This window comes from Arabidopsis thaliana, chromosome 2, assembly GCF_000001735.4.
Source record: "Arabidopsis thaliana chromosome 2, partial sequence".
Taxonomy (NCBI): domain Eukaryota; kingdom Viridiplantae; phylum Streptophyta; class Magnoliopsida; order Brassicales; family Brassicaceae; genus Arabidopsis; species Arabidopsis thaliana.
In genome coordinates this window covers 17791585-17818749 of record NC_003071.7, presented here as the reverse complement: position 1 = coordinate 17818749, position 27165 = coordinate 17791585, and the positions used below count along the sequence as shown (strand labels likewise).

The 27165-nt window shown below is 36.8% G+C and overlaps 9 protein-coding genes and 1 non-coding gene across 15 annotated transcripts; 6 read left to right on the top strand and 4 right to left on the bottom strand.

Moving 5' to 3' along the window:
* Positions 1-204: 204 nt before the first annotated feature.
* HVA22F (HVA22-like protein F) lies at positions 205-1506 on the top strand. The gene is made up of 5 exons (NM_129843.3): positions 205-495; positions 594-620; positions 698-820; positions 912-1164; positions 1264-1506. The coding sequence occupies exons 1-5, from the start codon at positions 449-451 to the stop codon at positions 1288-1290; spliced, it is 477 nt and encodes a 158-aa protein (NP_181810.2). The 5' UTR covers positions 205-448; the 3' UTR covers positions 1291-1506.
* A 471-nt stretch (positions 1507-1977) lies between these two features.
* On the top strand, positions 1978-6815 carry PP5.2 (protein phosphatase 5.2). Of its 5 annotated transcripts, none has more exons than NM_001336994.1 (14): positions 1978-2195; positions 2798-2929; positions 3038-3207; positions 3283-3354; positions 3711-3861; positions 4031-4189; positions 4532-4640; positions 4720-4837; positions 5111-5258; positions 5417-5665; positions 5756-5881; positions 5976-6076; positions 6162-6236; positions 6355-6815. In NM_001336994.1, the coding sequence occupies exons 2-14, from the start codon at positions 2854-2856 to the stop codon at positions 6412-6414; spliced, it is 1614 nt and encodes a 537-aa protein (NP_001323831.1). In that variant the 5' UTR covers positions 1978-2195; positions 2798-2853; the 3' UTR covers positions 6415-6815. The 5 variants fall into 5 exon arrangements, with proteins under 5 accessions (NP_001323831.1, NP_001031534.1, NP_565985.1 ...); NM_001036457.3 differs by having other exon boundaries at positions 4031-4192; NM_129842.4 differs by lacking the exon at positions 4031-4189.
* A 1669-nt stretch (positions 6816-8484) lies between these two features.
* On the top strand, positions 8485-10844 carry RLP29 (receptor like protein 29). The gene has a single exon (NM_129841.4). It carries the CDS (start codon positions 9205-9207, stop codon positions 10591-10593), a length of 1389 nt encoding a protein of 462 aa, NP_181808.1. The 5' UTR covers positions 8485-9204; the 3' UTR covers positions 10594-10844.
* A 1832-nt stretch (positions 10845-12676) lies between these two features.
* CSY3 (citrate synthase 3) lies at positions 12677-15909 on the top strand. The gene is made up of 13 exons (NM_129840.5): positions 12677-12989; positions 13079-13259; positions 13362-13447; positions 13655-13759; positions 13876-13938; positions 14059-14168; positions 14320-14439; positions 14511-14586; positions 14681-14754; positions 14844-14964; positions 15080-15177; positions 15259-15382; positions 15478-15909. Exons 1-13 carry the CDS (start codon positions 12759-12761, stop codon positions 15616-15618), a joined length of 1530 nt encoding a protein of 509 aa, NP_181807.1. The 5' UTR covers positions 12677-12758; the 3' UTR covers positions 15619-15909.
* AT2G09400 lies at positions 14146-14343 on the bottom strand. The gene has a single exon (NR_140529.1).
* Positions 15910-15933: 24 nt separating the features above from the next.
* Positions 15934-18438, bottom strand: AT2G42780 (transcription elongation factor B polypeptide). Of its 2 annotated transcripts, NM_129839.4 has the most exons (9): positions 18106-18438; positions 17537-17729; positions 17292-17432; positions 17135-17213; positions 16948-17010; positions 16722-16800; positions 16569-16625; positions 16359-16478; positions 15934-16269 (listed from the first exon to the last, which is right to left on the bottom strand). In NM_129839.4, exons 2-9 carry the CDS (start codon positions 17711-17713, stop codon positions 16104-16106), a joined length of 882 nt encoding a protein of 293 aa, NP_565984.1. In that variant the 5' UTR covers positions 17714-17729; positions 18106-18438; the 3' UTR covers positions 15934-16103. The 2 variants fall into 2 exon arrangements, with proteins under 2 accessions (NP_565984.1, NP_001189736.1); NM_001202807.1 differs by lacking the exon at positions 16359-16478 and having other exon boundaries at positions 15936-16269; positions 18106-18306.
* A 239-nt stretch (positions 18439-18677) lies between these two features.
* AT2G42770 (Peroxisomal membrane 22 kDa (Mpv17/PMP22) family protein) lies at positions 18678-20484 on the top strand. The gene is made up of 5 exons (NM_129838.3): positions 18678-19104; positions 19429-19584; positions 19669-19801; positions 19884-19923; positions 20028-20484. The coding sequence occupies exons 1-5, from the start codon at positions 18823-18825 to the stop codon at positions 20113-20115; spliced, it is 699 nt and encodes a 232-aa protein (NP_565983.1). The 5' UTR covers positions 18678-18822; the 3' UTR covers positions 20116-20484.
* An 852-nt stretch (positions 20485-21336) lies between these two features.
* On the top strand, positions 21337-22933 carry AT2G42760 (DUF1685 family protein). Its single transcript, NM_129837.4, has one exon. The coding sequence runs from the start codon at positions 21565-21567 to the stop codon at positions 22366-22368; it is 804 nt and encodes a 267-aa protein (NP_181804.1). The 5' UTR covers positions 21337-21564; the 3' UTR covers positions 22369-22933.
* Positions 22934-23021: 88 nt separating this feature from the next.
* Positions 23022-25485, bottom strand: AT2G42750 (DNAJ heat shock N-terminal domain-containing protein). Its single transcript, NM_129836.3, has 9 exons — positions 25098-25485; positions 24722-24850; positions 24499-24628; positions 24301-24421; positions 24121-24202; positions 23931-23984; positions 23741-23779; positions 23554-23653; positions 23022-23461 (listed from the first exon to the last, which is right to left on the bottom strand). The coding sequence occupies exons 1-9, from the start codon at positions 25344-25346 to the stop codon at positions 23331-23333; spliced, it is 1035 nt and encodes a 344-aa protein (NP_565982.1). The 5' UTR covers positions 25347-25485; the 3' UTR covers positions 23022-23330.
* A 122-nt stretch (positions 25486-25607) lies between these two features.
* RPL16A (ribosomal protein large subunit 16A) lies at positions 25608-27058 on the bottom strand. The gene is made up of 5 exons (NM_180045.4): positions 26954-27058; positions 26768-26875; positions 26639-26681; positions 26097-26292; positions 25608-26002 (listed from the first exon to the last, which is right to left on the bottom strand). Exons 1-5 carry the CDS (start codon positions 26954-26956, stop codon positions 25804-25806), a joined length of 549 nt encoding a protein of 182 aa, NP_850376.2. The 5' UTR covers positions 26957-27058; the 3' UTR covers positions 25608-25803.
* Between the last annotated feature and the right edge of the window lie 107 nt (positions 27059-27165).

The window sequence follows — 27165 nt, the reverse complement described above, 5'->3', positions numbered from 1 at the left end:
TAAGAAAGAGAGATTTCCAAATTAAAGGACAGGTGATTTTTACTCAAGTATCATAATCAAATTGTGTATACGTCCAATCTCATTAATTAGTGCATAAGTTATTGATCACTAACTCTTGTGAAAAAGAAAAGAATCTTTTGTTTTGACGAAAACATATTCCAAATACCATTCATAGGGATACTAAACCCAAGACTTTGGATTTCCCTTCATCAGAAATTTTCCAACGTTTACTTTGAGATATTTTTTTTCTTCTTAGAACATATAATAAATAGGTTCATGAAAACGTAACAATGCGTTGGAGATTCTTTACCTGGCTTGTTGCCTTAACTCCCACAAAGATTCTTTTGCTTGAAGAAATTTCAAGCTTTTGTGTATATATCCAACGTCACAGTGCTAAAGACGTTTGAGAAAGTTTCTGTTGAAAGAAGAGTAAAAACTCAAAAAGAAAATGGGTTTCATTATTGCGATTGCAAAACGTTTTGATGCTCTAGTTGGGTAGGATTTTATTCAAATTCTGTCTCATATAATAAAAATAAACACTATATTTGTCAAATTTTTAACATTATTTTCTTCCTTTTTCTTGTTGCATGCAGGCCTGGAGTCATGCTTCTCTATCCTCTGTAAGTGATATCAAATCTGAATTTAAATGTTTGGTTTTTACAAATGCAACTTGATAGTTAACTGAATAAATGATTAGGTATGCATCATTTCGAGCAATAGAGAGTCCAACAATGTTAGATGATCAACAATGGCTTACATATTGGATCATTTACTCTTTAATAACGATATTCGAGCTATCCGTTTGGAGAGTCCTTGCCTGGTAATTACAATATTATTCACTAAATTCTGTTACGAATTCAAAAATTTATGCCTATAAAGACAAAAAAATGGTGTTCTTTTGCATATTGTAGGCTACCATTTTGGCCATACTTGAAGCTTTTGTTCTGTATGTGGTTGGTGCTACCAATGTTCAGTGGTGCAGCTTACATTTACTCCAATTTTGTTAGACAATACGTCAAAATTGGGATGAATGTTGGAGGAGGAACGAATTATACAGACGAACAAAGAAGAGTTTTACAGATGATGAGTCTTGATGCTAGAAAATCGGTTCAAGACTACGTTGACCGGTTTGGATGGGATTCTGTTGAGAAAGCAATCAAAGCGGTATATGATTTCTCTTGTTGATCTTTAATATAGTTATGTATATATAATCCAATACATATATTCTGGGAGTTTAACTTCATTATTTGTGTTCAAATGTAGGCTGAAAAAGAAACTAGAAAGCATTGAGATGGAAGATCAAGAGTCAAGAAAAACATTACTCTTTGGTTTGTACATGTATGTACATAGATTGTATAGAGCAATACTATAATGAAAAAGATATATATGTTTGAAAGATTTATGGTGACAAATTTGTGTTCTAGTACTCTATGACCAAAGATACTATTAGAGAAGCCAGTCCAACTCTTTTTGACAACATACATTTGGATGGGTCTCAATTTGATTAAACAAAACATCAGGACACGATTCGAATTAAAATGAGAATACAACACTCTTTTTGACATAAAAATAAAAATAAAATTCAAGCTCGCGCTATATCACAATTGGTGTTTTGCTAATTTCCTAAATCTAATTTTATTCTAATTTAATTATGTAAAATAATAAAATCACATCTTTGGAAGTTTTTAAATGTAATTCATATAACGACAAAAAAAATGTAATTCATATGACGTAAAAAAAATGTGATTAATTTTGTTAGGGTCATTAATCTATATTCTATACTTTAATACTCTGAGATCCGTGATTATTATTATTTGTCCATCTCTATCCACAAACCATACATAAAAAATTGATATATGACGTCAGAAAAAGATAATACAAGTCTACATATCTCTTCGTCCATTTATTTAATTTAATTGGTAAAGAATTGAGTGCGCAAAATTAATAATTTCCAATTTATCAAAAAAAAACACATTAATAATTTTATTTTTTATTTTGTTCAACTTAAAAAAAGAAAAGAACACACATTAATAATTTCCAAAAACCCCTCTTTTCTCATAGATTGAAGCGTATACTCTAATTTGACCAATCTAATCTAGGGTTTCTAGTCACTTGAAGCTTCTCTTAAAAAACCTGTCTCACTCCTCGTCAACCTCTTCCTCTCCCGCTGTCGCCAAGATTGAATCTTTTTTCAGGTTTGAATCTATCTTTAGAGTAATGAGTTTCTCTGATTTCCCGACAAAACATGTCTTAAACGCTGGCTTCCTTCTGTTGTTGTCCAGTTCTGCTTTCCTCTTATCTGGGTTTTAATAGATCCTTTCACAGAATTTGTTTGTAAGTGATATATTTTTTCCACTTGTCACGGCCACGATTCTGATTATTCTTCTAATTCGTTGTTGAGCTGTTATGAAAACGATGCAGAATTTGAAAGTTCACAACTTTTTGCTTCTTATCTATTCGCTTAATGCTTTTTTATCTGTTATGTTTCGTGTTCTTAGCTGGATTTAGTTATGTGCGTTTTTCAAGTTCATTAATGTGTAGGAATGTTTTTCTGTGTGAATGACTTCTCTTCCTCCTATGTATCTCGTTGCATGACTAAAGTCAGTGGCTGTATTACGAAAAATCTATACTTTATTTAGGTTGAGTATAATTTCAATGTCTAAAGCTCTTAAACTAGCTCCCTGTTAAGTAGAAAACTTATTGATGAGGAATTGGCCAAGTGATTATGATTATTGCTATCGTGCATTTGGGCATGACTGAGATAAAACCTTAACTTTACATATTTTCTGTCAATCAGTTGTGGCTTCACCGGATAATAAGGAATTCAGTAAGAGATAAGTTCATCCTGACAACATGGAGACCAAGAATGAGAATTCTGATGTTTCACGGGCAGAGGAGTTTAAAAGTCAGGCCAACGAAGCTTTTAAAGGTGTGTAATTTATCATAAACCTTTACATAATCTTGTGGCATCAGTTTATTTCAACTCTTTTAGTGAGGTACTCCTATCTTTTTGCTTAATGTTGTTTGTTGCTTACAGGTCACAAATACTCCAGTGCTATTGATCTATATACAAAAGCTATTGAACTCAACAGCAACAACGCTGTGTATTGGGCAAATCGTGCATTTGCTCACACAAAACTGGAGGAATATGGCAGTGCAATACAGGATGCATCGAAGGCCATTGAAGTTGATTCAAGATACTCTAAGGTATCATCCTGTGACAAGATGTTCCTGTTTCTTCGTGTATTCAGCCATATTCACTGATTATCTACTGAATCACAGGGCTATTACAGGCGTGGTGCTGCGTATCTTGCCATGGGAAAATTTAAGGATGCCTTGAAGGACTTCCAACAGGTTAGTGTTTCTTGCACGAGCATTGTGCCATTTAAGTTGTTGTCTCTTTCGTTTATATTTGTTAGCTGCTGATCTGATAGTCCTCTTTCTAGTTTACTCTAAACTTTTTGAGTGAGGATCAGCTCAGTTGAGAAATGTCAAAATACTATAGATGAAATGTTGTAGGCTTGTATAGCTTGAACCCACCCAAATGGTCATAACTTGATTGTTTTGGTCTGATCAAGTGATTAGATCCTGGAAACTTGATAGAGTGATAGTTATCTGTCAAAATCTGGTTTGGTGGTCGACTGTCTTGATCTTTTAAGCAAGACTAGCGTGTATGGTATTGTTGACTTGGTCTGCTATATATATTTTAGGTAAAAAGGCTTTCTCCTAATGACCCTGATGCCACAAGAAAGCTAAAGGAATGTGAGAAAGCAGTGATGAAACTCAAATTTGAAGAAGCAATCTCTGTGCCAGTATCTGAAAGGCGTTCAGTAGCTGAGTCCATTGACTTCCATACAATAGGTATCCTTCATCTGTTTGCTTATTTTTTGGTTGTCTTATAGCTTGCAGTTTGTTGTGTCACCTGGTTCTTTCGTCTCTTGTTATGCCATGCCTTTGATTCAGTAGTTGAAAAATGGTTGAATGTAGCTTTAGACTAGTAATCATTCTTCTACCTATTGTCACATAATAGGGAACAAACCCAGATCATCATCCATGCCCACCAAAACGGCTTTAGCAGCAGTTGTTGCAGCAGTAATGGTGGTGGCGGTCCGGGGATTTGCCACAACTGAGATACTCATGGTGTTGGTTTCGGTGGTATTAGGGACATTTTGGTGGGGTAGCTTCAGTGGTAGTAGTGTCTTTTCTCTGGTTAAACCCTCATCCTAGGATCAATGTGGATTGTTTTCATGCATATCAAAACCTGGATAGTTTCCTTTCTTGGAGTCTCAGTTGAGAATTGACAAAGCTCAATGATATTGATGTCAAAAACATCTCAACAGGAGTGGAACATTTCATAGATTTACTAATATCTCTATTTTTGTTTTGTTATGATAGCATACCTCTTTTACTACATTGTAAAAAATGTGTATCCATGACTTGTAGCTTTTAATATTCATTGATAAATGGTGTTCACTGTTACAGAGTTCTTAACCTTTTGTCAATTTACTTATTCTTTTCAATTTTATTGTAGAGGTTGAGCCACAATATTCTGGTGCTAGAATTGAGGGAGAGGAAGTTACCTTAGATTTTGTGAAAACGATGATGGAGGATTTTAAGAACCAAAAAACATTGCATAAACGGTATGTATTGTTTTGGGGGTACTCAACTTAATTTACACAGTTACCATATGTTCATGCTTTGCGGGCACTTTATATGTAGGTATGCCTATCAAATCGTCTTACAGACTAGGCAAATCTTGCTAGCACTGCCTTCTCTTGTTGATATAAGTGTTCCACATGGCAAACATATCACTGTTTGCGGTGACGTTCATGGTCAGGTATGCTTTGGTTTCACCTACTCTCCGAACATAATATTTTAATGTCTCAAATGAATCTGCGAGGATCCACCATCTCCTGTTCTCTTGTTTATATATGTAGAAGTTTTCAATAAACCGGTTCCCATACTATATTTCTGGAATTGGATTTTATTATGAATCATTCTACTTTTCATATCTTGAATTTATTGGCTAACCTTCTACTCCCTCTTGCACTATTAAGGGCTGTATTGTGTTGTATTGGGTGTATGTTTGACACATTGTTTGCTTTTGCAGTTCTACGATCTTCTCAATATCTTTGAGCTTAATGGCCTCCCTTCGGAGGAGAACCCATACCTATTTAATGGCGACTTTGTGGACAGAGGCTCATTCTCCGTTGAGATCATCCTCACTTTGTTTGCTTTCAAGTGCATGTGCCCATCATGTAAGTTCTCTAAAACTTTGTTGTAATAATTCTTTGATGTTCATGTTTTAATTGCTTTTGCTATCACTGGCAAGGATTAAATTATTTACTATTGTCTGATGGGGTTAAAAGTTTCCATTTTAATTGTAAATCGCCATTTACACACCTTTGTACTGCAGCCATATATCTAGCCAGAGGAAACCATGAAAGCAAGAGCATGAACAAAATTTATGGTTTTGAGGGTGAGGTTCGGTCCAAGTTGAGTGAAAAATTCGTGGATCTCTTTGCTGAAGTTTTCTGTTACCTCCCGTTGGCTCATGTTATAAATGGGAAGGTCTTCGTGGTACATGGAGGTCTTTTCAGTGTTGACGGCGTGAAACTCTCAGACATCAGAGCCATTGACAGATTCTGTGAGCCACCAGAGGAAGGTATGTTTCATCATATACATCTTCTGTAAGATTACTTCTCATGTAATTGTGTTCTGTTTAATCATCTTATCTTGCTAATGGTTTATGCAGGACTAATGTGTGAACTATTGTGGAGTGATCCTCAACCTCTCCCTGGAAGAGGCCCAAGCAAGCGAGGAGTTGGTCTATCATTTGGTGGAGATGTGACAAAGAGGTTTTTGCAAGATAACAATTTAGGTTAGTTCACTGTCTTGTTATTATCGGGGTTTGGTTTCGCAAACTAATATTTACTTGAGATAGCTATTAACTTGCATTTTCATGATTGTGGCAGATTTGTTGGTCCGGTCACATGAAGTAAAAGATGAAGGTTATGAGGTTGAACATGACGGTAAACTCATAACTGTCTTCTCTGCGCCAAATTACTGTGATCAGGTAACTCAGACACTCCTGTCTTCTTATTTCAAAACAGCACCCAGTTACTTGATTCTTTACTTAACATGGACTGGTATTGTTGTAGATGGGTAATAAGGGAGCCTTCATTCGTTTTGAAGCTCCTGATATGAAGCCAAACATTGTTACATTCTCAGCAGTGGTGAGTGTAGTCCTCTTACATAGCATTGTTCTTATGAATGTTTCACAGAAGATAGTTCACGGTTTGATTTAGACTCATTCAAACACTCTTCTAATTTTCTGATATTGTTATTTCCCAGCCTCATCCGGATGTGAAGCCTATGGCATATGCAAACAACTTTCTCAGGATGTTCAACTAACCAGCAAAAAGCTTCTTCTACTCAAAATGCTATTCTAAAGACTCAAGACCAGAAGTGGTTCAGAAACATAATGATATAAGTTTTTTTTTCCCTTTATCTTCTGCAGTTTTTTCATGTTGTTCCAGAAAAGGGAGGCCATGATAATTAAAGGTACAGTATCCGGATTTGATCGTTTTTTTTCTTCTTCCTTCTTTTCTGATAAAGATTTTCACTCTTCCTTTAAGCTTATCCAGCAACTTTTGTCCCTTTTGTCTTATGTTGTAAGAGGGGGTAATGTATCATTCTTATTTTAGATGAAAATCTTGTGATTACTCAACAAAAGAGTGACCAAATGACCCCCCAAAACTTTGTACTTAAAATGGTTTCTTGAATCAAAAATCAAAAGGTGTTTCTTTAAAGCTTCTTGTCTGCTTCTTAGAGTCTTTTTGAATGGAGTTTAATTCAAATATTCAAGCAAAGACAGCAAACAAAAACAGAGAGGTCAATAGTGTTGAGTTCTTGCAACAGTTACTCTCGTGTAGATTCAGTTTTTCCCTTATTTGAGTTTGTACAAATGGTGTGACCTGTTTAAATACAACAGTCTAAAGAAAGTTAATAACACTATTGTTTTCCCCACTCTCTTACATGAGCTGTTTCAGATCAAAATACCTGCAGATTCTCCCATGAATTTTGCAGAGAATTTTGACAAAGTATGTGCTTTTGTTTAGCGATGACAAACCACTACTGAATCACAGAATCATAAACCTTGTTTTAGTCCATGCATGGATAGATAGATAGATACATGTACTAAAATGTGGAGAAAGCAAAAGTAGATGGAGTGGTGTCAAATCGTAAAGCACTGATGAAAGGCCTGAGAGATCGAGAAAGCATTACGTGGATTACATAAAAACAATTTACAAAAATTGTCAGATGTTTAAGGGAAGTAGCTAGAAATTTGGATTATGGTGTTGACCGGTTTTAAAGTCTTGTAACCAATCAAGTGAGTTTTATGGCCGTTGGATTTTTAATTTTGGTGTAGGGCATGCTTGAGCTAGATCCGTACGGTAAATAGTAGGTTCTGAATTTACCTCTTCAGACTCACAGTCCAGGCTTAAGATTAGATCCTTGACTACATATAATACACACCAGACCATATACATCACAATACATTGTACATTGTCTTACAAAACATCTGCTGCATATTGCCAAGTGTAGTACAATTTCTTAACGTTCAAATTTTAACCTCTTTTTTTACTTCTTACAAAATGATGTTTTCTCTGTTTTAAATAACCGTTATGTCGTAAGATATTCATAACATTCTAAGGTACAACAACAAAAATAATCCTAGGACAGAAACAAGTTTCTTTGAGTTTTTTTTGTTTGCAAAAGTCTTGATGGGGTTGTCAAATGTATTTCAATTCTTCTGTATTTAAGTTACAAATAACTATGATTTTGTCTGGATCAATTCAAACTATGAATAGTAAAACTTCAGAGAAATTTTGAAAAAAAGACATGAATAATTGAAGACAGTAAATAGAGAGACATACTATGCCCACCACTTTTCAAGAGTTTTTCCTTATTAGTAGTTTTTATTGATAACAAATATCTATAGAGAAAAGATGATTTGAAATAATAGAAAAAGAATGAAACTATTTTGTCAACAGTGAAGAAACTATTTTGGGTGATTTTTGAAACAGTTTGTACCAACTATACATTTTGATTGTCATGTGGTGTGTTCTCTTTTGAACCAACAACCAGATGGTCATCTTACATCAAATCTTGATTACGAATTGGTTTTCTTAAACTAGTTTTCTTCAAAGTTAATGTATAAGTTCTAACATGTCACATTGAGATGATGACTAATTATTCATCCAGAAAGAATCTCATTCTAGGATCAATATCGGATTGGATCAATCATAACAATTTCATATCGGTTTGAAGTAGTGTGTATTCAGATTCCAAAATTTAACACCAATTAATAAATAGATCCATGCGTTTACTATTTAAGATCGTTAGTCTCATCTTATTTCATACATGTGTGAGGACTATCTTCCTTTGCAATAGACTTGGATCATACAAAATCACATTCTTTATTGTACATTTTAATATAGAGTATGCAAAAATAGTACATGGTTAGAAACTAATACATATATATATATAGAGAGAGAGAGACATAAAACAGGAAAGCCGCTCCACAGAACCTGAGAGATTCGAGGAGCTAACGTATTCACGAGACTACCTCCCAACAAAGACAAGTCCTTCAAAATTTGGTTCGAAGAAAAGTGTTTTGAATAAAGAAGAAACATGTGTGTATGGCCTTACAAAACCCATCAAGTACTCTTTTTAATTTTGTGTCTTCTCTTTCTCTTCCCAATCTCATGACTTGAGTCCCTACCTCTTTGTCTCTCACTACCCCACACGTGTCACTTTCAGTCACTTCCATTTATAATTGCATCTCACACACTCAAAACCTATTCGTATTCTTTACTAGCTTTCTTCTAAGTCTTCACTCTTTTATCATACCTTGTTTAGATTCTGATTGTTCACGTGTCTCTGTCTTGTCTTGTCCCTAATCCTTAAACATTTCACTTAAACTCTTTTAACCTTTTCCTAAGTTTCTCTTTTGGGTTTTTGCTCCTCGATGATGATATAATCTCACTTTTTATACTTTTCCTCCTCAAAGATTCTAATTAACGTCACATCTCTCCATTTTCTTTTGCATTGGAGAATGAAGAACTTTTATGAATTCTCAGTATAATATCACCAAGAAACACACACACTCTCTCTTTCCTCTCTCTTACACCAAAACCTATGACGATGAAGAGAGCTTTACCATCTCCTTCCTCACTGCTCTTCTTCTTTCTCCTGATAACACCACTCTTCCTCTGCCAAGAAAACAGAGTCTCTGCCTCAATGCCTCCATCTGAGTCAGAAACTCTCTTCAAGATCATGGAATCAATGTCTTCTGATCAACAATGGCGTCAATCCCACCCAAACCCTTGTGCACCTGGCTCATCTTGGCCAGGCATTGAGTGCAAAACCGGTCCAGACCACTTATCACACGTCTCTCGACTCGATTTCGGCTCTGCTCCAAACCCCTCTTGTAAATCCTCTGCTTCTTTCCCTTCTTCAATCTTCACTCTCCCTTTTCTCCAATCAGTCTTCTTCTTCAACTGCTTCACTCACTTCCCAACCACAATCATGTTCCCTATAAAACTCATCCCTAACTCTTCTCTTCAACAACTTAGCCTCAGATCAAACCCTTCTCTCTCAGGTCAAATCCCTCCTCGCATTTCTTCTCTCAAATCTTTACAAATCCTCACTCTCTCACAAAACCGATTAACCGGAGATATCCCTCCGGCGATTTTCTCATTGAAAAGCCTCGTACACCTCGATCTCAGCTACAACAAGCTCACAGGTAAAATCCCTCTGCAATTAGGGAATCTAAATAACCTCGTTGGCTTAGATTTAAGCTACAATTCTTTAACCGGTACAATCCCTCCAACGATCTCTCAACTGGGTATGCTTCAGAAACTCGACTTGAGCTCAAATTCTCTCTTCGGAAGAATCCCGGAAGGTGTAGAAAAGCTTCGTTCGTTGTCTTTCATGGCGTTGAGCAACAACAAACTAAAGGGAGCTTTTCCAAAAGGAATCTCGAACCTTCAGAGTTTGCAGTACTTCATAATGGATAATAACCCAATGTTCGTTGCTCTCCCCGTTGAATTAGGGTTTCTTCCTAAACTTCAAGAGCTCCAGCTCGAGAATTCTGGATATTCCGGCGTAATCCCGGAGAGTTACACCAAATTGACGAACCTTAGCTCGTTGTCTCTTGCTAACAACAGATTAACCGGCGAAATCCCATCAGGGTTTGAGTCTCTGCCACACGTTTTCCATCTGAATCTCAGCAGGAACTTACTGATCGGCGTTGTTCCGTTTGATTCAAGTTTCTTAAGACGGTTGGGTAAGAACTTGGATTTGAGCGGGAACAGAGGATTGTGTCTGAATCCGGAGGATGAGTTTAGTGTTGTCAAGACCGGGGTTGATGTATGCGGGAAGAACGTTAGTAGTGGTGGAGGTTTATCGGTGCATTCATCGAAGAAGAAATCTCAAGCTTCTCGGTATTACAGATCTTGCTTCTTCGCCAATGCTCTGTTTCCGTTTGCTCTGTTTCTAGGTTTACATCAACGATGGGTTCTCTAAGAGTGAGATAAAGACAAAACAGACAGAGAATTAAATATTTATCAAATCCCTAAAAAAGAGAGAAGAATTGTGTTTGTTCCCAAAGTAGACCGATGATTTCTAGGGAAATAAATTAATAGAGTCGATTTTGATGTGTATTAGTTTCCTATTAAAGCAATGTACGTTAATGTTGTGTTTTTTTTTTAGTTTAATAATAATACTAGTATTTTCAGATTTTTATATGATTGTTAATAAAATTATTTCGAGTCATCCATAATGGTCCTGAACAACTTCATAGCCGTGTGTATAAATATGTGTTTGTATACAAAAGAGAAAATAACAAATGAAATGAAACGACGTTTTTGTTTTCTATTGGGTAAGAATTAAATTTCTAGTAAATCTGTTATAAAATTTACATACATAGAGTGTAATAAACAAAAATAAGGGAGCAGTTTGGACAAAGAGTTTGCAGTGAGTCTGATAAAACGACACAACCTGATTCAAGTCTAACCATGCAACTAAATTGAAGACCTAGAAAAATTAATGTTAATTGAGTTTCAACTAACCATTTCAAATTTGTGTTAAGCTAATTTATTTATCTTAATCAACTAACGTAATTTGTTTTTAAACTGCTATTTGCTAAATTCATTATGTAGGAGTAGCCGAGTAGGACCCTGAATGGTACGCTCAAAAGAGGTAGCAGCGTCATCGAACTTAACGTTAGGACACCCTATGATTGATCGTATCAAATGACCAAAATTAAAAAGATGATTGAGTAAACCAATTAATTTTGGTATATAAACAATCTTTTTATTATCGTACACATTTTTGGGATGTGATGTGACTAATGAAAGGTTTAAATATATTTAAACATGATAAACGCAGAAACCACCATATAGAGGAGAAACTAGAAAAATATAATTTGTCAGTCATGTGTCTAAATCCACACCTACTTTTTTCTCATGCTTTTTTTCTTCCTGCAAATATTGCATTTCCTTTGCCTCTCTCACACATTTCCTCTGTCACTTTCTTTTTTATATATTTTTATTTCGGAATTCCATTACCGTGAAAAAGCTTTGTTTACAACAGTAATTTTGTTTCAAATGCTTTCTTGTTGTCTATTTTTATCAATTACTATGCCTCTGCTTGAATAACTTAAAAACACAAGTGATGTTAATTGTGTTATTGTAGATCCTATGAACAAATTTAATTTATAGACGTGTGAAGTTATAAATGAAAGATATCATTGAGTGAGTGATCACCGTTGCAGATAATGTTTAAAGAAAAAAAAAAGGAACAGTTCCTTGTTCATGTCATCATGTGTTGAAAACGGAAGGAGGGAAAGAAAAATCTATCACTCTCAGATTCAGAGCCTCACGTGGGGTAAACTTAGAATTCTATTTTTAGGTACGAATCAAAATATACGACCCGTCGCTTTTAACATGTCATTTATTATACCTTTCACTCTCATTTCCTCCATGCTTTTTTTTTAAAACGTAATTAGACCTATTCATTCTCCATAATATAATACATAAATACAACTTATAAGATTAATAGCCTCGTACACTAACATTAAAGAGTAAATAACCGTTTGTATTTTCCATCTTTTGATTAATGATAACTATAATTTATGAAGAACATCCATAAACTCATGAGTTTTATTTTGAACGCAACATCCATATTTAGCTTTACATTCATTTTTTTAATAAGATTTCAGTCATAGTTCGAAAAATGAATGTTGGGTTGGTTCCGATGGTAAAGCGAGCCGTATCAACAAAAAAGGCCCAAATAAAAAGTGGTATACTGTTGGGCCTAAAGATGAATATACAGAAGCCCATATTAAGACAATTCGGCCCATTCAGCATTGCGTAGCAATCGAATTGATATTTAGCAAATCGAGGAAAGCAATTGACTAACTAGATAATACTGATAAGTGGGTCCCACATAATTCTGACAGCTTAGAGATGGAGAAGATCATCACCGTTAGTCCAAGTTGGGTCAATAAGGCTTACGCCGTTGGATATCAAGATATCCGTTAGATCGCATACACGTGGATACTGTTCAATACTCCTGACCGCAGGGGATAAGACACGTGTTATATTAACGAAGAGTAAGAATGGTTTCTAATAATTTCTTCGCTCCCTTTCTTCTTCTTCTCTCCTTCTTTGAATTTTGATTTTGGTTGAATGGAGATATCAGAGAGAGTTCGAGCTCGATTAGCTGTTCTCTCAGGTCATTTATCGGAAGGAAAACAGGATTCTCCAGCGATCGAGCGATGGTGCACGTCGGCGGATACGAGTGTCGCACCGCTTGGATCTTTGAAGGGAACACTGACGATCGTCGACGAACGCACCGGAAAAAATTATAAAGTTCCGGTCTCAGATGATGGTACCGTTAAAGCCGTTGATTTCAAAAAGGTTTAACCCTTTTTCTAAATGACCATTTTCCTATCACTGTGGGATTTTGAGCTGAGAATTTGCTTTGTTGCGTGTTGTTTGGCTTGCAGATAGTGACGGGGAAGGAAGACAAGGGGCTTAAGTTATACGATCCAGGTTACTTGAACACGGCTCCTGTTCGATCTTCGATTTCTTACATCGATGGAGATGAAGGGATCCTTCGTTACCGTGGCTACCCAATTGAGGAAATGGCTGAGAACAGTACTTTTCTGGAGGTGGCTTATCTTCTCAGTAAGTGTTTTACCTTTTAACCTTACTACACAATTTCAAGTGTTATGTGTATCGAATTGGACATTGATGAAAAGTTTTCTCCTTTACTATATTTTCTGGCAGTGTATGGGAATCTGCCCTCTGAAAGTCAGCTATCTGATTGGGAGTTTGCAGTTTCTCAGCATTCAGCTGTGCCACAAGGTGTATTAGTGAGTCTCTAATCCTTGGTTGATGGATTTCAATTTCGATTTGTAAAATGGAGTTAGCCTGTTCTTTACTAGTAGCCTATTTTCTTGTCTGGTCGAACAATAATTTGTCAAGACTGTTCTATACATGTTGTTCTGAGGATTGTGTGCTGTACTCAAAGCTATATATTTCTCATATCTAACTCCACTTACTTGATAACTTTTGTGCAGGATATTATACAGTCTATGCCTCATGATGCACACCCAATGGGAGTTCTTGTGAGTGCAATGAGTGCGCTTTCCATCTTTCATCCTGATGCTAATCCTGCTCTTAGGGTAGGTTTAACCTTATATTACTTCTCTAACAACATGTCAGGCCTTGTCACTCGCTAGTTTTAGCTCTTTTGAAATTGTCCGTATAAACATGTTGACTGATACTCTATTGGGTGCAGGGCCAGGATATTTACGATTCAAAACAAGTTAGAGATAAACAAATTATCCGCATTATTGGAAAGGTATTTTTTTGTTATCAGTGGTTACCTTACTTCTTCCTATATTGTGTCACGCATAAACATATTTGGACTCTGAATTTCATGAAGATCTGATGCAACTAAACGTGTTTGCGATTTGTGCAGGCACCAACAATTGCAGCAGCTGCTTATCTGAGGATGGCAGGAAGGCCTCCTGTTCTTCCTTCAGGAAACCTTCCTTATGCAGATAATTTCCTCTATATGCTTGATTCCCTGTATGTCTCTGCTATCTCTTTCTTCTTGAATTAGTTAGAAACTCAACTTTTAGATTTAGTTTTAGATCTTGACGCTTCAGAGAACTTGAAGCCTAGTTATTTTTTTACTGTGTACATAACTTGTAGCGTGCCATTAACACACTTCTTACAGGGGAAATAGATCCTACAAACCTAATCCTCGGCTGGCTCGGGTGTTGGACATCCTCTTCATACTGCATGCAGAGCATGAAATGAACTGCTCCACCGCTGCTGCTCGGCATCTTGCCTCTAGGTACTTATCTTTGGTTGGAATCTTAGTGACCTTGATAGGAGATATATTGATTAGGAAATGTCTTCTTGTAGCGGTGTTGATGTCTACACTGCTGTTGCTGGAGCTGTGGGAGCGCTTTATGGTCCACTTCATGGTGGTGCAAACGAGGTATGCTATTTATTCTCATGTCTTCATATGTTACATCTTCTGATGTATTTTCATGCTCCATGGTCTTTGAAATTCATGTCTTTGGTTCCATTAGGCTGTGCTTAAGATGTTGTCAGAGATTGGGACTGTTGAAAATATTCCAGAGTTCATTGAGGGTGTGAAGAACAGGTAAAATCAATTCTTGAAACTATATGCTTCCGTTTCCGAGGTTTGTGACAAGTCTTTTCATTAAAATTCTCATCCCTTTGACATCTTAGGAAGAGGAAGATGTCTGGTTTTGGACACCGTGTGTACAAAAACTATGACCCTCGAGCTAAAGTCATCAAGAACCTGGCTGATGAAGTATTTTCCATTGTTGGAAAGGATCCTCTAATTGAGGTACGCTATGTCCACGAAGTTCAAGCTTATACTACAACTTGATGCCCACCTTTTCGATTTAGTGTAATTTTTCATGTTTCCTTAAAGCCAATGTGTTTGATTCTGATGTCTGCAGGTTGCTGTTGCACTTGAGAAGGCAGCTCTCTCTGACGATTACTTTGTTAAGAGAAAGCTGTATCCAAATGTTGACTTCTACTCTGGATTAATATACAGGTAAAAGTTTGAATGCATGTGCAGTATCCATAACTTCCTCTCAACTTCATCTAAATCTGCAAACTTGGACCATTACAACAGGGCAATGGGATTTCCACCGGAGTTCTTCACGGTCTTATTCGCGATTCCTCGCATGGCTGGATACTTGTCACATTGGAAAGAGTCACTGGATGATCCTGACACCAAGATCATGAGACCACAACAGGTATAGTTAATCTCTTTCCAAGAATAATAAGAGAAAGATTTTTCTTTGGATCAATTTGAAACTTGGATGGTTCATTGGAATATTAAATGTTGCAGGTGTACACAGGCGTGTGGCTGAGGCATTACACACCAGTGAGAGAGAGAATAGTGACGGATGACTCGAAAGAGTCAGACAAATTGGGTCAAGTCGCGACTTCAAATGCATCAAGAAGACGTTTGGCTGGATCTTCAGTTTAGACGTAGGCCCTTTTAGGGTCCATACTATACATCAAACCACACCGCAAAGAATAAAAGAGATTGGTTTCTCTAGCCTAAAGCTAAGATACTTGATCATACTCGAAACTTAGATTTCTCATTTTGTAGGCACAATATAGACTTGATCTATATTTGCTTCAATCCATCTTCTAAGGGTGTTTGTCCGCCTTGTTTGTCTTCTTATCAGAACGTGTTTATTGTATAAAATGATTTATGGTTATGGATTATTACTCTAATTTCTATATCGAATGCTTCTGCAGAGACGTTTGTTGTGAAATATCTCGGCCAAAGCAACAAGTAGAAAACAAAGCACTTTATTAAATCATTGTAAAAACTTTTGAAGATCTATTGTTACAAACTAGGATATCATCAAGCCAGAGTTTCAAAACTCGGAGTTCTTGAAACTTGAAGTAGCCATGTAAATGATACACTCGAAGAAAAAATGATCTGTAAAAAAGCTATATAAGTTACATTACATGTTTTTGTCTGGTGGCTGCATTTTTTGAAGTTGAAGGAGCAGTCCCAGGAAGGCCGTTGATCCTCCTTGGAGGTAGCTTTTGTCCACCAGAAGGAACGCTTCTTGAAGTTGAAGGCGCATTAGCGGATAAGCCAGTCCTCTTTGGAGCAGATATACTATACAAGACATGATCCGTCAAACCGATCAAGTTTGGGGGATAAAGAAGTGGATCCATATAGATATATAGATACTGAGGACATGTTACCTGAAACTCTTCTGAATCGTGTTCTTTTTAGTTTCAGTAAGATTTCGTCCACCATAAGGAATGCTTCTTGAAGTTGAAGGCGAATTCGCAGATAAGCCAGTTTTCTTTGGAGTAGAAATACTAGACAAGACATGATCAATCAAACCGATCAGGTTTGGGGGATAACGAATGTGGGTTGATATAGCTAAATAGATGCTGGGGAGATGATACCTGAAACTCTTCTGAATGGTGTTCCTTTTAATCGCAGTAAGATTTTTCACTTCTTGACTGTAATCAAAACCATCAGAAGATTTGAATTAAGAAATAGATTGTTGCTATAAACCTTATAAGTAAGACTGGTGATTGTGCAACTTTGAAGTGTACCTCTTCAACAGATCTATTTTTGCCTTCTTCATGATGTTGCTCTTCACATGCCCAAGATTGTAACCTGATGCACTATTACCTGCAACAAAATCGTCCATATAACCATTAGATTACAAAAGCCAGAGGGAAAAAAAACTAATATATGCATGGAGCATTTGCATACTGTTTTTTGGCAAGATCTGACCAGATGCTGCAAGAAATCATTTAGATTAAAAAAATGTGTTACCCCAAAATGGTCTTTTGCTTGGAGGAGCTTTCGAGCAGACCTTAGTTTGTCGACTTTGTTTCCCTGACAAAAGGAAACTGAAAACGATTACAAGGGAACGAAAGAAGAAAATATTTTGGTCAAAGAACATGCTTCTCATCATTGAGCTAACGGCCATAACAAAAGACAGATTCGTAAAAAGTTATACTTTCATTTTCGTCCTTGTAACGTTCTTTCAGTCGACCACCAAGTTCCTTCTCCTTTTGTTGCACAGCTATAACCTTCAACTGCACGAAACCATGTGCATGTATATCTTAAATATTTCAACACTTAAATATGTATCAAGACTTGAAAAAAAAACCAACCTCATATAAGTTCCTCCATTTGAAATCATTTACTTTATTCCACTCCAGGTCCTCTATAAGATCCTTCATGTCCTCTTCTCCATAGTGCTTCTTATAGAATCCCTTCCAAAACTTATCGGTGATTGGACTAAGATCTGTGTCCTAGCAGAACAAAAACAACGAAAAAGCATAACTTACGATTAAAAAAACCCCCAGCAAAACATACAAAAGATTAATCGTGCCATATAATGAGAAAAGCTTGTTACGTCAGTAGCATCCTCTATGTGCTTCAGCTGTTCTAGTGTACAGTGTTGCAGAATCTGCTCAAGGAGCTGAAAATCAACCCCACCAACATATCCAATGTACTTTACATTATCAATCGCTTTCCTTACGCAAAGATCAACAAGCGAAGGTGGTTTCTTGGTAAGCCTCTCAAATAACATAGCAGCTTCCCAAAACCTACAAGAAAAAACACACTTTAAATATGAATTAACAAGGATACACACAAGTAGACTATATCACTAATGTACAAAGATACAGAATTCATCAGCTTATGAGAATATTCATATGAATAAATTTGAATTTTGCCTCAAAATTTAAACAAAACGTTAGCTTTGATCATTAAAGTAGGTTCCTTTACACTAAAAAATCCATCAATCATATAACTCATAAGAACGATGCAGATCTTCATAAACTCTAGAGCTTTCTAAATCTAAATTCAAAGGATTTGATTTATGAATTGAGATGATCCAATCAATCAAACCCTCAATTCCAATTCACAATTGAACCAATCTATTTCCAAATCGAAAACAGTAGATGCAGAGGAGGAGGTTACCAAAAAAATTAAAAGAGAGCTGAATCGAAGATTGAACCAGGAAGGAGGGGACTTGTCCAAAGAATCTCTTCGACGATCGAAGAAACCTTTTCCTCTTCCCGGAAGAATGATGATAGCGGTAAACAGACGCCGGAGTTTTTGGGTTTCTTTAATCGTATGTATACTCACCCCAACGATGATGACGATGATGATGATGAATACAATTGGCTAACGCAATTCTCGTAAACGCGCGTTCAAAACCACGATTATCGGCCCTAGTAACGAGTAAGTTATTAACTTATTTATTAACCACCGCGCCTGTCTGATCGCGCCTTCACCGGTTTCACGTGAACACATCGTTTTATGTACACTAAGCATAAAACCGAACCAAATCAAAATAAATGAACCGAATATTAACTCAAACTATAGATTAATTCTTATACCGAATCATATGGACTGAACAAAATAAATCGAAATTCAGTGAAATAAATATAGAGACCTCAAAAAGATATAATACTGATTAAAACCCAAGATCCAATAAATTGGTTTGATCCTTTCAGTTTGATAACATTCGTTCGGTTCAGAATTGGTTTGACTTTTGACCTGTTTCCGAAAACCCAAGATCCAATAAATTGGAATCGAACCAAACCGGAAAAAACAAATGGACAGGACTCATTTGCGATTTTTAAGATTTAGGCAAAACTCTTCTCTGTTTCGACGCAAAAGGAAGCATTTTTAATGGACGCATTGGGTGGTTGCGGCGGCGCTGGTGGTTTCTGGGGATGGAATGGCTTCGATCAACGGAGAAAGAAGAAGTCTTCCGGTGATAGAGGTAAGAAACGTAATTCTGGATCGTCGGATTCCGTCGATGTGAGCAGAGACGCCGGCGGTTATCGGTTTCCTTTGAAGCAAGCTGTGACGGCCGGAGCACTCACTTTCACCGGTGACACGATTGCTCAGCTATCAGGGAGATGGAAAAAGAGAACCGCTCTTAAACAATCATCTTCTGAGCTTGACGAGGTTTGTCTCTGACCAAGTTTTGGTTATTTTCGAGTCATAGATTTGAATTTTAGAGGTTTTAGTGAATGTTTTGATTGTTTGAAATATTACATGAATCAAGTTCCTAGTGTGGTATAGTGAGAATTCTACTGAAACTGGATCTTTGCATAACCAAAAATGTTGGTGAGTATGGTTGTTTAGTGAGTAGTGACAGTCTTTGGTTAGGTTATGTTTGATTTGAATTCTTGTTGGGGTGACTCATATTTACTCTCTTGCAAAATGGTCTCGTACATTGGTGGAACTTGGCTTGAGACTAAGGATTTATGATTGGATCGTTTTACTTAGGGGGAATTGTGGAACATTTTCTCAGAACATGACTGGATTCGTGCGCTGCGGATGAGTTCTTACGGGTTTCTCTTGTATGGTCCTGGTTCTTATGCGTGGTACCAATTCCTTGATCATTCTTTGCCTAAACCAACTGCGACAAATCTAGTGCTTAAGGTACAAATCTAGGCGTGTTTTGTTAATTTGTACTTGGAACACGTTGTGATATAGTTTTTACTGCTTATACTGATCCCATGTTAGGTTCTGCTTAACCAAGTAATCCTTGGTCCATCTGTGATTGCTGTTATATTTGCTTGGAACAACTTGTGGCTGGGAAAGCTCTCTGAGCTTGGAAACAAGTATCAGAAAGATGCTCTTCCTACGCTTCTTTATGGTGAGCTACCAATTACAGAGAGTAATTTTTTTACTATTACATAGCATCGTTCAAATATTTACTGTTCTTGGGATTACTGCAGGATTTCGCTTCTGGGTTCCCGTTAGCATACTTAACTTTTGGTATGGCTTTCTTTCTCTATCATTAAGTCATTTGGAGAGGGTCTTTATAGATTGTGTGATTATGTATAATAGGATTGAGGTCTGATGAAAGGTGAAATTTACAGGGTAGTCCCGCTTCAAGCTCGAGTAGCGTTCATGTCCATGGGTTCTGTGTTTTGGAACTTCTACTTATCTTCAACTATGAGCAAGTAGTTACATTTATATTTGTATTCTTCAGCCTCGCTGAGTGATAATATATCATTCTGAAAGGTTTCAAATACAAAATTACTGTTTACCAAGAGACTATGGAAGGCTCTTCTCATCCTCACTCCTTCCTTTCTTTGAGTATCGCACAACTAATGTGTTACTCTGATCAAACTCATGGAAAACTATCTCCTCTAAAAACTTTAGTTTGAGTGTTTTTCTTGAGTTCAACTACTTGTGGGTGTTGGGATTATTAGTTTCGAGAAGTTACTGTATAATTTTTGAATTTTTATCATTTTAACTCTCAGTAACAAATTACTTTAAACTTTTGAATCTTATGACTTAACCTTTTAATTTTATTCTCAGTGATTGGCCTGATTTTTCCACCATTTATTTTATGAATTCAAATGCCTTTATTTACCGTATTCCGTATTTTAGATATTATTGTTTTAATTTTAGGCTTAATAATGTTTAAATTGTATATTTGTTGTACTGAGAAACAACTTGATTTTTATGTTTTGAGATATATAGTACGGCTACTTTAATTTAAAAATAACCATTAAACCACTAGATTGATTTTTTACCCTATAAAAAATGATGAATCCCGACCCCGATAATCTGGTTTGCTACAATTATTATTTTCTTACAACCAAAGAACTAATTCCAAAAGAAAACTAATCTCCAGATATACTTTATATTGTGGACGCCTTGATTGACTGTATATGTGTTTCACTATTACATGTTGATAGATTACATATATGAAAGAGAAGTAGAGAATCGTATATGTACGTAAGACTAACCAACAACTCTTTTATTTTGTAAGTTGGTTTCGTGGTTGAGAGATATCAAATTAAGGTGCAGAGAGGTTGGTCACTTTTAGGTATAGGATGGAAATGTCTTACCACATGTTAAATATGAAAAGAATTGCTAAATAATTATAACGAGTTGCTTCTAAATATTAGTATTTGTTTATTTATGATGGCTCCACTCTTTTCCTACGCTCCCTTTGAGTCCACACGCATCTAAAGATATTCGAACCTTGGAAGAGCCAAAATGAACCTTGGAGTAATATGTATTTTTATCTACGTTGTAAATATATAAATGAATAATAAGAATAAATTTTGAATACATCATATACTTTACAGTGTACGCATCATATAAAAATTTCTTATTTATGAACAATTTGAATTGTATAACGGAAAGAACAAGTAATTAATCAACAATTCTAATGGTGTATTATGACTTTTATGAGTCTGACATTTGAATTTGATTGCACTTGTTACTTGTGTGTTAATGTGTGTTGTGCAGCAAAAGGGTCCACACGTAATTAGTCCAAAGATAAGGGTATTAAAGTAATTTATATATGTAGCTAATTACAAGGTTTAAATACCTAACCCAATTCCTTGTTCATCATCTTCTAACAAACACCAAAAAAACAGAGAAAACAAACTTTAAACAATGGCTGGAGAGGAGTTGTTGAAACTGTTCGAGCAAAACTGGTCAGAGAGGCCAATCTTCAAGAAAGACAAAGAGAATCTGAATGGAAAAAGTAGAGAGAAGCGTGGAGAAAAAGAGATTCTAGAGGAACGACGAGAAGAAGAAGCACTGAAGAATTTTCCGGTGAGCTTTCTTGTAGAGAGGGCTATGAGTGACGAGACGATGATGACGACGAGTTCCAAGACAAGTTTGTTTAGTTCTTCATCAGATGATTTGTTCTTGTCTCCTAGATCGGTCTTACCCGTTAAACCAACGCCGATGAAGCTTCAGACGATCCTCTCCGGAAAAGAAGTCAACGCGTTCACGATTGCGGAAAGAGAGAGACTACTTTCAGAGAAGGAAGAGCAGAGGAAGAAGAAGAAGAAGAAGAGTAATGTGAGAACAAGAAAGGGAAAGAGTATGTCGGATTTGGAGTACGAGGAGCTTAAAGGGTTTATGGATCTAGGTTTTGTCTTTTCCGAGGATGACCATAAAGACTCCGATCTAGTTTCGATTCTTCCTGGGTTACAGAGATTGGTGAAGAAAGATGATGGAGTAACAAAAGAAGAAGAAGAAGAAGAAGAAGAAGACAAAATCGGTGGAAACAGAGCAGCGAGACCGTATTTGTCGGAAGCGTGGGATCATTGTGGAGGAAGAAAAGGAAAAAAACAAATCACGCCGGAGATTAAGTGGAGAGTTCCGGCGCCGGCGGCGGCTAGCGAAGTTGACTTAAAAGATAATCTAAGGCTTTGGGCTCATGCTGTGGCCTCGACTATTCGAAGTTAATACAAAAGCTTGGATTCTAAAAATGCATGCCAAACTTTTTCTGTATCTATACTTTTTGGTCATTATGGTTTTCAAATTCATGTGAATTAAAAGAAAAAATCTGTTCACAAGAATTCGATTTTTGTTTGGTGAGAGAGATCTCTGATACGACCATTGACCCAGAACAAAAGTGTCCTTGTCGGAGAAGAGAATCTATAATGAGGTTTTTGAGTGGTGGGCCAATCATATCCAATAATGCTCAACACTTGTCATATGGTTTATTGCCACGTCACTATCACATAATTCTCACACAATTGTTGTGCATAATCACGTTGATAACGACTTATTAGTGTATTATCTATCAAGAAACTAGTGTTTTACTATTTATTTTGTCTAGGCATAATAATTGATGAAATTACGTAATAATGAACTAATTTTTTTGAACATAAATTAACTGTTTTGCAAATGTTATATAAGATCCACCCTCTCTCTCTCTCTCTTTGTAATTTCATCGTTGCGTTCTATACTTTTCACAGACCAATATTCACTTAATTAATGTAGAATAATATTTAAAAACCTTATTAATCGTGGATGATTTATAACTTGCGTGAATAATTGTTCAGGATTCCTATATATATCGAGAATTAATACTTTAAGGGGTAAACCATAAGTATGTATGTTCACATTCATACGCTCTTGAAATCGTTTGTAAGGAAATAATTGACACGAACAATCTCAATGATCACGAGCATATTACATAACTAATGTATTTTAATTTTATCTAGGCGTTGCAAACTTTTTTTTTAAATAGTATAATACAGAAATCGAAAACGTTAAATACACTTGTTTTTTTCTTCCTTAATCGATGTGAGAACAAAGCTATACAGGTCTAGAACGCGACATGACATTTACATATATAGATATATAATCTAGTAAGAAACCTGCTTACCTATATAAACTATAAGTGATTTCTGTCTATGGTTTCAGTTGTCTCCTCTGGAGGCGGAGTCTGGGAGTTTGAAGGTGGGGCGCTTATCCACGCCTCTTCGTGAGTATTCCCTCCATCTCCTGGCTGCTGCGGCGGCTCGCTGTGCTCGTTCTTGTACTTCTTCCTCTGTCACATGACATACACCGAAATGAGTAAATATGTAATGTTGTATGATCATTAGCCAAAGAGGAAGGAGAGTTTACTATCATCAATTTTACCGCTTTTCTGGTATTCATTCTGTTTGCCCCAGAGGTTATCCCAATAGGAAGGTGTTTCATCTGTGTTTTTCCTCTTCATCATTCTACTTCTAGCTTGATTCTGAAACATAGGTAAGCACGAGGTGATGTTTAGATATTATGTTGCAAATAGTTTTCCAAGGATTTCAAAGGTGATGAAAGTTCATACCAAAACTTTTGCTTGCCTCTTTTCCCATCGAGATCTCGCCTGAAACAGGATTCAAAGACTTATCAGTTAGATGAAAATTAAAGAACAATAGGCTACATTGTTGCCAATTTGTATGTGGGAATAAAAAATGACTAAGAACATTTCAGCTTTGATCAGCTACCGAACCGAGCGGGTTTTATTTCCTTCTTACCATTCTGAAAACATCAACTGCTCCTGACCCCATTCCAGAAAGCATCAGAGCAACCTGATCAATCAATGACAATTCCAAGAGCTTAAATGCAGCAGTTCAGCAACAAATATACAATCAAGAAACCTCAGCAATGTCTTCTGTTTCTAATCAATGAACAACAAGATAGCTACAAGGGAAATGCTCGTCTTACATTCACTCTTTCAACCCTTCGCATTTCATCTTCAAGCAATGACAACTGTGCAGCAGAAGTCTGATGGATACAATCAACCGGGCTGAAAACAAAACCAAAAGCATCTCCTAATCAGTTCTCTGAAATTGCCCACCAGAAGTAACTATAACAATCAGTTGCATCTACAGAATATAAACCTACCATGTTTCAACTGCTTGCTGAACCAAATCTGGGTTGCCACGCTGATTACAAGCCCTTGCTCTACCAAAGTCTTCCTCAATTTGAAATATATCTGGAGCCACATTGGCACAATTTTTGCAGCCTGTTAAACACCAAACGCAAATGTAGTCACTTTCCAGATCATCAAAGCACGCAGCCTCTAAATTGAAGAAAGAATACCTATACAAGCAAACTCATCAACAAAAACATGATCCCTTGGGGTGGAGTCATCAAGAAAAGGATTGATGGCAGTCACTGTATACCCATGAATTTCATCGTAAACCATACGCTGTACAGGGTCACTGAGAATCTGCAATGCAACGGTAAATCATTAAACGAAAAAGCATATGGACCTTACTAAACGCTTACAAAAATCTATAAGGAAGTCAAGTAAAAAACTCACCTCATAGATATCGTTAATGAACATGCAGAAATTTGTGGTTTCGGGGTCATTGCCACTCAAGTCTGGATGGCACGATTTCATACAGTTATAGTAAGCTTTCTTAATCTCCTCCTGCGTAGCATCTGGAAGCTATTGACATAGCAAAGGAGAGTTATTAAAGTCACAATCTTTGATCTTAATGATTGTAACCTGTCAAAGGCTTCACAATTTCGACAAAGATGAATCTAGCTACAACCATATGAAATGCAGAGTATTTTTCCATGATACACAAGAAGTTTCAATCATAAGCAAACAACTTAAACCAAAAAAAAAAATCATCACTTCAAAATCCCTATATGCATATATCAAATCGGATTGAAATAGCCTTGGTTCTTACGAGTCCGAGAACGGCATAGTAATCATCGGCGACATCACCGGTGGAAAGAGAAGAAGCATCCTCAGTTGCAACTCTCAATCTTCCGATTGAATCGGTTCGCCTCTTTCCTGCGTACCGAGGTAAGTACCAAGATGAAGAAGCACCGGTGGTCTTCGCCGAGAACCGCGGCGACGCACCTGATCTGGAGCTAAGAGCTGAGTTCTGGAACTTCAAAAGATCCGTACAAACAGGGGAAAGTATCTGCGCCATTGAAGAACTTCAAAAGATCCGACCCGATCCTGTTCCGATCGCTCAAATTAATTTCAATTTCATTCGTAGGAGAAGATGAACATTTATTTGAATTAATATTTTTATTATTTTTGTGAAGAATTTAAGGCGTACGAGGGAGAAATGCTGACGTGGCAAGATAAGAACCAGGGAAGCTTATTTGGAGGAATCCGAGATGAATCTAGCGGCGATCGGCGATCGGCGAAAGCGTGCTTAGCCGTCCGTGGCACGTGTCAGCTAGTGGATTTATATGTCTCCACACGCTTCAACTACCCGCCAAAATTTTCTTATCTTGCTTATCCTCACACGAAATTAGATACTTAAATAACTGAAACTAAAGCCAATAATGCATATAAAGTACAAAGATTAAGATTCAGACAAGTAAACAAAACTGAGACAGGGTTTTCTAAAACAGAAGAAAGAGTTAGGAGGAATTGTTTTAGCCAGTGATGTTCTGGGACTTGTTGAGAATGACTCCTTCGTATTTCACCTGGAACCATTTCATTGCATCGTCTTTAGTTACTCTGTGTTGGATACCAACACGAGCCTTGCACCTTCTGCGACGTGCTACACGGTAGCCAGGACGTTCTAGGACCACATAGAAGTCCATACCATAGATTCCAGTTGATGGATCGTACCTTTATAAGAAGTGAAACAAAGATCAATGAGTATCACCAAGAATGTGGTGAACCCCAAGTGTTATGACAGGATGATTTAAGGGGATTGACTTACTTGATACCCAAATCAATGTGTTCTTGAATACCAAAACCGAAGCAACCAGTGTCACTGAAGTTTCTTCTGAGAAGTTCGTATTCCTTGACTTTCAATCCACTTTCAAGTAGTTGCATTGCCTTCTCACCTCTGACGGTTACATAGCATGCGATCTTCTCGTTACGTCTGATACCAAAAGAACGAACAGTGTATCTAGCTGCAAAAGCCACACATAACAAGGGTTCTTGAAAATTGCAATGGAAGAAGCTAAACCAAATCATGTCTCTCAGAGCAAACCAAAAGCGATGCATATAAAACAGAGTGCACAACGCAACTATATCAGAAGCGGGGAAACGAACAGCTCCTAATTTGGACTGGTAGGCTTATCAAGTTATCACAAACCACCAGATAAGGGACTTACTGGATTCCAAAATCTCAAATTCATCATCAAACCATGCACCCATTCATAGACTTAACTAAACTATGTTTCCCAAATTCTTCTAGATTACTAAATCTATCAACCAGACTATTTGTAAGCTTTCAAATATGAGAAAAAATCTAACCTTTGGAGAAAACAGGAGTCTGACCACTCAATTGTTCCAAAACCTACCAAGTAACCACGAATCAATCGATTATAACCAAGTGACAACAAGAGTGAAAACCACAGAGAATGGGTAAAAAACAGGAGGAACCTTGGAGGCTCTGGTGAGACGATCTCCACTCTCACCAACGGAGATGTTGAGAACCAGCTTCTGCACTTTAATGTCCCTCATTGGGTTCGATAGCTTCTTCTCCGACGCCTGAATTTCAAAAGTAAGTAAATCTTCAAATCCCTATTCACATTACAAAATCATACAAATCCAAGAACTGAAACTTACCATTTGGAATTTGGGTTGCGAAATTATCACCGGCCGACGGGAAAGGAGAGACGGAGAACGAAACGACTATTTAAATGTTAGAAGCCCTAATCCTAAGTGTAAAGAACGGCGACTATTTAAATGACAGTTTTACCCTTAAAGGCCCACGCTTCTCTCACGTGACTTTCTTTCCCAAACAGACTACTTACCTTTTCTTCATCAGTCTTTCTGCT

Bases quoted from the DNA above. Each gene is read 5' to 3' on its own strand.
- AT2G42760 (NM_129837.4), top strand. From the start codon at position 21,565: ATGGCTGGAGAGGAGTTGTTGAAACTGTTCGAGCAAAACTGGTCAGAG.
- RLP29 (NM_129841.4), top strand. From the start codon at position 9,205: ATGACGATGAAGAGAGCTTTACCATCTCCTTCCTCACTGCTCTTCTTC.
- AT2G42770 (NM_129838.3), top strand. From the start codon at position 18,823: ATGGACGCATTGGGTGGTTGCGGCGGCGCTGGTGGTTTCTGGGGATGG. The intron at 19,585-19,668 runs GTACAAATCTAG...ATCCCATGTTAG, and splicing joins CGACAAATCTAGTGCTTAAG to GTTCTGCTTAACCAAGTAAT. The intron at 19,802-19,883 runs GTGAGCTACCAA...GGATTACTGCAG, and splicing joins TCTTCCTACGCTTCTTTATG to GATTTCGCTTCTGGGTTCCC.
- RPL16A (NM_180045.4), bottom strand. The intron at 26,293-26,638 runs GTTAGATTTTTT...TGGCTTTTGCAG, and splicing joins GACTCCTGTTTTCTCCAAAG to CTAGATACACTGTTCGTTCT. The intron at 26,003-26,096 runs GTAAGTCAATCC...CTTCTTATAAAG, and splicing joins CACATTGATTTGGGTATCAA to GTACGATCCATCAACTGGAA.
- AT2G42780 (NM_129839.4), bottom strand. From the start codon at position 17,713: ATGTTATTTGAGAGGCTTACCAAGAAACCACCTTCGCTTGTTGATCTT. The intron at 17,011-17,134 runs GTATAACTTTTT...TCCTTTTGTCAG, and splicing joins TTACAAGGACGAAAATGAAA to GGAAACAAAGTCGACAAACT. The intron at 16,479-16,568 runs GTATCATCTCCC...TGTCTTGTCTAG, and splicing joins ACCATTCAGAAGAGTTTCAG to TATTTCTACTCCAAAGAAAA.
- PP5.2 (NM_001036457.3), top strand. From the start codon at position 2,854: ATGGAGACCAAGAATGAGAATTCTGATGTTTCACGGGCAGAGGAGTTT. The intron at 5,882-5,975 runs GTTAGTTCACTG...TGATTGTGGCAG, and splicing joins TTTGCAAGATAACAATTTAG to ATTTGTTGGTCCGGTCACAT. The intron at 6,077-6,161 runs GTAACTCAGACA...GTATTGTTGTAG, and splicing joins CGCCAAATTACTGTGATCAG to ATGGGTAATAAGGGAGCCTT.
- HVA22F (NM_129843.3), top strand. From the start codon at position 449: ATGGGTTTCATTATTGCGATTGCAAAACGTTTTGATGCTCTAGTTGG. The intron at 496-593 runs GTAGGATTTTAT...TGTTGCATGCAG, and splicing joins CGTTTTGATGCTCTAGTTGG to GCCTGGAGTCATGCTTCTCT. The intron at 821-911 runs GTAATTACAATA...TGCATATTGTAG, and splicing joins GTTTGGAGAGTCCTTGCCTG to GCTACCATTTTGGCCATACT.
- CSY3 (NM_129840.5), top strand. From the start codon at position 12,759: ATGGAGATATCAGAGAGAGTTCGAGCTCGATTAGCTGTTCTCTCAGGT. The intron at 12,990-13,078 runs GTTTAACCCTTT...TTTGGCTTGCAG, and splicing joins AAGCCGTTGATTTCAAAAAG to ATAGTGACGGGGAAGGAAGA. The intron at 13,939-14,058 runs GTATTTTTTTGT...CGATTTGTGCAG, and splicing joins TTATCCGCATTATTGGAAAG to GCACCAACAATTGCAGCAGC.
- AT2G42750 (NM_129836.3), bottom strand. From the start codon at position 25,346: ATGGCGCAGATACTTTCCCCTGTTTGTACGGATCTTTTGAAGTTCCAG. The intron at 24,851-25,097 runs GTAAGAACCAAG...CTATGTCAATAG, and splicing joins ACTATGCCGTTCTCGGACTC to CTTCCAGATGCTACGCAGGA. The intron at 23,780-23,930 runs GTAAGAAGGAAA...ATCCTGTTTCAG, and splicing joins CAGTTGATGTTTTCAGAATG to GCGAGATCTCGATGGGAAAA.